Source organism: Callionymus lyra, chromosome 3 (assembly GCF_982586985.1).
Source record: "Callionymus lyra chromosome 3, fCalLyr1.hap1.1, whole genome shotgun sequence".
Lineage (NCBI taxonomy): Eukaryota > Metazoa > Chordata > Actinopteri > Syngnathiformes > Callionymidae > Callionymus > Callionymus lyra.
Genome location: NC_141820.1, coordinates 14,027,036 through 14,034,832, shown reverse-complemented (window position 1 = coordinate 14,034,832; position 7,797 = coordinate 14,027,036). Strand labels below are relative to the sequence as shown.

The 7,797-nt window shown below is 36.2% G+C and overlaps 1 protein-coding gene across 1 annotated transcript; it reads left to right on the top strand.

Annotated features, from left to right (window-relative positions):
* Nucleotides 1-456: 456 nt before the first annotated feature.
* On the top strand, nucleotides 457-6,533 carry ssbp1 (single-stranded DNA binding protein 1). The gene is made up of 7 exons (XM_087786531.1): nucleotides 457-556; nucleotides 1,010-1,064; nucleotides 4,297-4,354; nucleotides 4,451-4,591; nucleotides 5,762-5,849; nucleotides 5,937-6,025; nucleotides 6,119-6,533. Exons 2-7 carry the CDS (start codon nucleotides 1,041-1,043, stop codon nucleotides 6,160-6,162), a joined length of 444 nt encoding a protein of 147 aa, XP_087642657.1. The 5' UTR covers nucleotides 457-556; nucleotides 1,010-1,040; the 3' UTR covers nucleotides 6,163-6,533.
* Nucleotides 6,534-7,797: the final 1,264 nt, after the last annotated feature.

Below are 7,797 nucleotides of genomic sequence, written 5' to 3'. Positions count from 1 at the left end.
TATATTCTAAAGGAATTTAGTGTTGACAACACTGGCAATACAAGTTTCTGATATTTGACTGACATCAATACAGGTAACACTTTGTATCTTTGACGTTGAATATTTTACAGAATCGAAGTCAAGTAAATATATATATATATATATATATATATATATATATATATATATATATATATATATATATATTTTATAATATAAATGCTATTATTTATCATTTTGAATCAGGGAATTAAAGGATTATTAAGATTCTGTAATTCCAATTCTACTACCTAACTTCTCATTTTTATCACTCTTAATTCAGTTATCTGAATATTAAATCTCTATTTTAGAAATCCAATCATATTAGAATTACTGTCATTGTTTTGTTATTAAATTGCTAAAGAGATTTATGTAACCGGAACGTAACTTTAGTGGGGCATTAGTTGCACGTCGGACTTGTATTGCAAGCGTACAGGAAGCAGCGTGAGGTTAACGAATGTGAAGCTGCACTCGGGAAGTTTAAGAAACCTCGGATATTTTTTTCTGGCGCTTCTTCACACGTTGTGTTTCTTCTCTGGTAAGATTATTTCGTTTCTTCAAAACAGTCTGGTTGAAAGCTGCACGCTCAGACCTCCAGGCTGAGACCTCGAGACTCAGACCCTCACGCTGAGACATGCAGGCTGAGACCCGTTGCATTCAAGGACAACTCGGCCCTAAAAACTCCCGTTTTGTACATTAAAACCAAATAATTAAAATAAAATTTGCGGCCTAATAGTCACACAATAAAGACCCAAACATTTTAGTTTCCATGTTATGTATGTTTTTCCATTGTTTTGATTCAAGTGTGGTAGAAGTTCAACCATTTACCTTAAACCTAATCACGCTCTCTTTTAATGAAACGTGTGTTATTATTATTCAAAATATTTTGTCTAGTATATTGTAACTATTGATCTCTTCTTTTTACATTTTATTCGTGGTTTACAAGGACGTTTTGTAAGTTTAACATCTGATGTGATCTATTTGTTTACAGGTGTTTAATCCGGTTTAAATTCACCTTAAAGATGTTAAGAAGGGCATCCATGCAGGTGAGAAAAATAAACATGTTATATATTAAAATAAACGTCTCTTTTGGGGGTTATATATTTTCTTTTTCCTCTCAATAATGTTCATCATATTGTCATGATACAAAACTTCAATTTTAGTTAAAGTGTCTTATCATAACAAAGTTATCTCAAGTCACTTTACAGTTGAAGTAAGACTATAGCGGAGAAAGGAAAAACACATCCCAGGATCTCAATAATGAGTAAAGCACAGTGTGGCTAGGCCAGGAAAAACTTCCTTTTAGAAGGCAGAAACCTTGAGCAGAACCAGACAACAATTCCACTTCAGGTCTATGTAAAAATAATCCATGTAATTATGCTTAAAGTAAAATATATATGATAAAATAAGCAGATAAAATGTATTTAGGAGCTGAAAAAAAACATAAAGCTCTGTAATAGTAAGTAAGTAAGTAATTTATATTTATATAGTGCTTTTCCAGACCAGGGTCACAAAGCGCTTAAACAATCAAAACAATTATAACAACAAAAATAAAGTATAAACTTTAAAGGTCAAGATAAAACTGATAACACAACAGGAGTTCCAGAAAATCAAGGAAAAGCCTGAACAAATAAAAACGTCTTAAGATGTTTCTTGAAGGAGTCAGTAGATCCATCAAACACAGAGGGAGAGGAAGATCGTTCCAAAGCTTAGGAGCAACAGCCTGGAAGGATTTCTCTCCTCTGGTCCTGAACCCTGTGTGAGGAACCATCAGTAGATTCTGATCCACAGACCTCAGAGCCTGAGCTGGGGTGTAAGGCTGGATCAAATCGGTGATGTAAGGAGGAGCCTGACCATGAATAGTTCTGAAAGTAAGAACCAGAATTTTAAAGTTGATCCTGAAAGAAACTGGAAGCCAGTGAAGAGTTTTAAGGATCGGAGAAATGTGAGTTCTTCTACTTGAGCGGGTCAGAATTCTCGCTGCAGAGTTCTGAATCAACTGCAGACGAGACAGATCCATCTTGTTAAGACATGAAAACAAACTGTTACAATAGTCCAGGCGAGAAGACACAAACGCATGGATTACAAGCTCCAGATCATGTTCCGACAACATTTTCCTAAGTTTAGAGATTTTCTCAGTTGAAGTAAACAGTTTCTGGTCAGTTTTCTGCAGTGTCGAACAAGAGACATGTCTTTATCAAATACAACACCCAGGTTTCTCAGGCTCAGTTGGCTCAGGCTGACAGACGGACCTAAGTCACCCAAGTACTGACTCAACCCTGGAACCTTATCATCATGAGCGATCACAACACAGCTATTTCTAAGCTGTTCAGCCTCTAGGGCTCAGTTGGATCAAAAGAGCAGTAGAGCTGGATGTCATCAGCAAAAATGTGATAAGAAACATCAGGAAATCTCTGAATGATTTTACCGAGGGGAATCAAGTACAGCAAAAACAATAAAGGACCCAGAACAGAACCTTGAGGGACTCCACACAACAGATCAGGTGATTCAGACCTCATTTCATTGGCAGATACACTAACACTGCGCCCAGAAAGGTAAGATGAGAACCATTCTAACACAGACCCAGACAGTCCCACTTCATCCCTTAGTCTTCTCAGCAGGTTCTGGTGATCAACTGTGTCAAAGGCTGAGGACAGATCGAAGAGAACCAGAACAGTGAATTTACCCGAGTCAGCCGACATCATGATGTCACTGGACACTTTCAATAAAGCTGTCTCCGTAGAGTGATGTTTACGGAAGCCAGACTGAAACTTCTCATGAATGTCGCTCTGATCCAGGAACAAAGACAGCTGCTCAGACACCACCTTCTCCAAGATCTTGGACAAGAAAGGGAGCTTAGAAATAGGCCTGAAATAACTGAGGTCAGTTGGGTCTAAACCTGGCTTTTTGAGCATAGGCTCCACAATGGCATGTATAAATGCATTGGGGAAAACCCCTGTGGAAAGGGAGGTTCACCATATTGGTAACCCAGGGGCCAATTACATCAAATACTTTGATAAAAAGCCTACAAGGGAGGACGTCATCTGAGCAAGAGGAGGGTTTCATCTTGTTCACTAGTGCCGAAATATCACCCAAAGATAAAGTAGTGAAGGAAGACCAAGAGGAGGAGAGGGGCTCAGAGACAGTAGGGGTTCCAACCAAAGGGGGAGAGATTTTCTCTTTGATCAATTTAATTTTTTCAATGAAAAATCTCAACCATGCATTGCTGTCAGCTTCACAGAAGACAGGCGTGATTTGAGGAGCAGGAGACACAAGTGAATTAATCGTGTCAAACACTTTGGGGTTTTTCTTATTTGCTGCTAACAGTTTTCTGATGTAATCAGATCTAGCAGTTTCCACCATCTCATTGTAAGAAGACATCAGATCTCTGAGGTGAAGTCTGTGAAACTCAAGTTTAGTGGACTTCCAGAGACGCTCAGTCTTTCGACAAAGTCTCTTCAGACTCGGGAGATCTTCATTTGTCCAAGGGCACCGTTTTTTATTAATTTTCGGATGCATTGTTATGAACTAAAGTTTTTATATTACAGCGTTTGCCATTCATTAATTTTACCCATCATCGTTAACCTGTTGCATACAAATTATGACTCGATATCTTTACGTTTTATCTTTGTCTAAGCAAGAAGGATCTGTTTTGCCTGCAGTTAATACAAAACTCTGCAGCGAGAATTCTGACCCGCTCTAGTAGAAGAACTCACATTTCTCCAATCCTTAAAACTCTTCACTGGCTTCCAGTTTCTTACAAGATCAACTTTAAAATTCTGGTTCTTACTTTCAGATCTATTCATGGTCAGACTCCTCCTTAAATCAGTGATCTGATCCAGCCTTACACCCCAGCTCGGGCTCTGAGGTCTGTGGATCAGAATCTACTGATGGTTCCTGAACACGGTTCAGGACCAGAGGAGAGAAATCTTTCCAGGCTGTTGCTCCTAAGCTTTGGAATGATCTTCCTCTCCCTCTGTGTTTGATGATCTACTGACTCCTTCAAGAAACATCTTTTCCCTGATTTTCTGTGTTTGTCTTATGTGCCTTGATCTTTTAAAGAATATATTTTAACTGTGTATTGTTTTTGATTGTTAAAGTGCTTTGTGACCCTGGTCTAGAAAGATCTTTACAAATTACCTTTACTTTACATCCAGAGGTTTTTTGTAGAAAAACGCTTGGACCTCTTCAGATTTTAAAGACAATTATAATAATTGTTGCTTTGATTGTTTTTAATATTTAACATTTGGGCTGTTTTCTTCTTCTTCTTTCCTCTAGCTTTTCCGGCAGGCGGTGAGACACCAGAGCACAGAAATTAGCCCAAACCTAGAAAGATGTGAGTTCAGTTTACAACTAGTTGTTTTTTTTCTGTTAGTCTACTTGGGCACTATCACACGGAAGATAAAATAAAAATTTCTGTTTATTATTCCAGCCATAAACCGTGTCATGATTCTTGGTCGAGTCGGTCAGGATGCTGTGATGAGACAAGTGGACGGACGAAACCCCGTCACCATCTTCTCCCTGGCGACCAACGAAATTTGGCGCTCGAACATCGCAGAGACGAACGCGACAGGTGCTGTTTTAATACCTGGCTGATCTTTAATTCAGTAGAACGACCGTCAATCTTGTCGGAACATTAGTCATGTTTGTGCGTCACAGAGCAGATGTTGGTGATTTTAGGTGTATGCAAGGTTACAGACTGCAGGGTTGACCGGGTCATTATTCTTCTTCGCTTGATTATGCAGCCTGTTCCTAGTTCAGGGTCAGCGATTGTCACATCCAAACAGTTCATGTTTCAGACAATGTTGTTTTTAGCTGATGTTGGAGGACGACCACCACATGATGACACATTATTTGTAGAGTAATGGATTTTGCCTTCGTAAATACATACATTATTTATTTTTTATTCGGGGAAAAAACACCACTTGATCAATTTGTATGTAAGTATATCAAGGCCATTAGAATATTGAATGGTTGAATTTGACATTTAAAATGTTCAAACTTTTTTTTACTCTAATGTTTTATATATATATATATATATATATATATATATATTAATTATTTTCTTTAATGGAAGGTTGAATCTGTTTTTATTGAATCATTTGTATTTTGGCACTTTAATACCAACGTTTTTATATTTAAAATGTATTTATTTAAAACATATTAAATTAAGAAATTATTTTTCGATTTTAAATATCTCCATCTAAAAGAAAAAAATCGACTATTAAAAAAATATTTTAATTTTTTTTTTTATTGGATTTTATTATTCCATAAAAACAAATGCTACCGTTCGATATAGAACATATCGAACTCAATTATTATTTAAAAATGTTTTTTATATATATTATATTATAATTATATACATGTGCTGCTGTAATTAGGCAGTATTAATAATACTGTAATGTAGGGTACCTAAATGTTTCTTAATTCGTTGACTGTTGGAACAATATTACGTTTTATAATTTAATTCCGAGGTGCTCGAAATTGACTGTAGCCTTTGCATAATGATGGCGAAGTTTACTCGTCTTCCACTAGATGGAGCTATACTACACTCGAGAAAATCAGAATAAATCAAGAAAACATTTAAATTCTTCTTTTTTTTTACTGGAACCTGTATTTTTGAAGTATTTTTTTTTTGTGATTGATGTTATATTATTTTTCTGAAACATGTTCTGTAGGTAAACCAGGGAACACATAAAATGGACTCATTGAACGTTGATTTATGTCCCGTCGTTGACTTTAGGCGACATCAACCAGAAGACGACCTGGCATCGCGTGTCCGTGTTCAAACCTGGTCTGCGAGATGTGGCCCATAAATTCGTCAGAAAGGGGTACGAAGAAGCAAATTATTTATATATAAATGTAAACAAATTCATTTAGATATGTACAGAATTAATGCCCTGGGTTTTGTCTTGAAGGACAAGGATTCTGGTGGAAGGGAAGTTGGATTATGGAGAATATGTGGATAAGAACCAAGTGACGCGTCAGGCCACGACCATCATAGCAGGTCAGGGAACACACACACACACACACACACTTCTCAAAACTTCTCAAAATGCACACTAGTAAAAAGTTTAATCTCTCCTTCTTGTCTCCTCAGACAACATTGTCTTTCTCGGTGAAACCGGGGGGGATCGGGAATGAACCTGAAACAATTCCCTTCTGGACCCCCAACATGTGCTCTTTTTATATAAAAAAAATAAAGTAGTGTTTGAAAGCAGTGTCAGGCGTTAAGAAACCAAAAAGACCTTTAGTGGAAATGTATCCTCGCATTGTAACGTACATATTCATTACTTGGAAGCATTTACATGTTCAATTTGTTTTGGGTGATTGTTCACACATTATTATTATTATTACTATTTTCTTTCTTCTAGAGGCTGAAATATGTCCTTGTTCTGTTATTTGTGTGAAGAGTTTTAGTTTGTGTATTCACAAAAGTGAAAATATTTCACCCTTTCCTCTTTGAAACAATGACTGTCTTTAGTCATAATCAATAAAATGTGGTAAATATTAAATGGGAGGTTCTTTAAAATGCAGTTTGTCAACTGACGCGTCATACGATTTACTTCGAATCACGAATTCTCTTGGCAATAGTTACATTAAACTTTCTCTGAGTGTTTAAAATGGTTTATAAAACCATCTTCCTCTTCACACTTATGTTTAATTCTACATTTGAGTGACTCTTAAAACTAAAGTTTTAACTTAACTTTTCATAACGTTTTGAGAGCGACTGTGGGCGGGACTAGACTGGAGAGATTCTTGGCTGAATATGATTGGCCACAGACATAGTTTGCTTACTTGTGATTGGACTCTTAAGTTGTCCGTTAAAAAAACTTGTCAGGAAACGCCTTAAATTTCAGAAACCGGTGATTGGTTGGTCAGTGAGTGGGCGGGCACATGTGACGCAGCAGTCATGCGGAAGACTTGAGAGGAAATTAAAGTAAATAAAAGCATATTTTTAGTGGTTATATTAAAACATTGTTTTTGCACAACCAACGTGTATTATCCCTCATATTTTATAATTGTGTTTAGTTGATAAACATTTGCACAAACTTATCACCCTTAACCAGTCATAATGATTATTTTATGAAGTCTTAAAAACACAATTTATGAACATTAAGACTTTTTTCAAGTTCAGCTTTTTTAAGCCTCCTCCATTTTGTCCTCCTGAATGAACTATGTTGCCTCTTAAAAAATCAAAACATTAATTGATTTAAAAACCCAGAGGAAATAAAGTAAATACAACACATCTGGCACATTTGTCTTTGCCAAGAACCAAAGTTCCATTAACCCTTTTTTTGTCTATACTAAGAAGCAGCAGCTCTACTCCGAGTCTCTTTCAGATGACTTGGCTTCTCAAGACATGTCACTTAAAATACATCAACAAGCCCCCTTTTAATGTTTAAGATTTTAGATGTTTTAAGAAACATCTAAAGACGTTTTTATTTGTTCGGGCTTTTCCTTGATTTTCTGGAACTCCTGTTGTGTTATCAGTTTTATCTTGATCTTTAAAGTATATACTTTATTGAATATTGTTTTGATTGTTTAAGCGCTTTGTGACCCTGGTCTGGAAAAGCGCTATACAAATAAAAATTACTTACTTACTTTTGTCATTATAAAGCGAATTGAACAACATCCTGTGGACATACAGTACCTCAATCGCTCTTTTGTTCAACAATAATTAATAATGAACATGATGAATCGTATAAATGTAGAAATATCAATGTACTGTTTGACTACAGTATAGGTTTATTTTGAAATTCCCGGACCGGAAACATC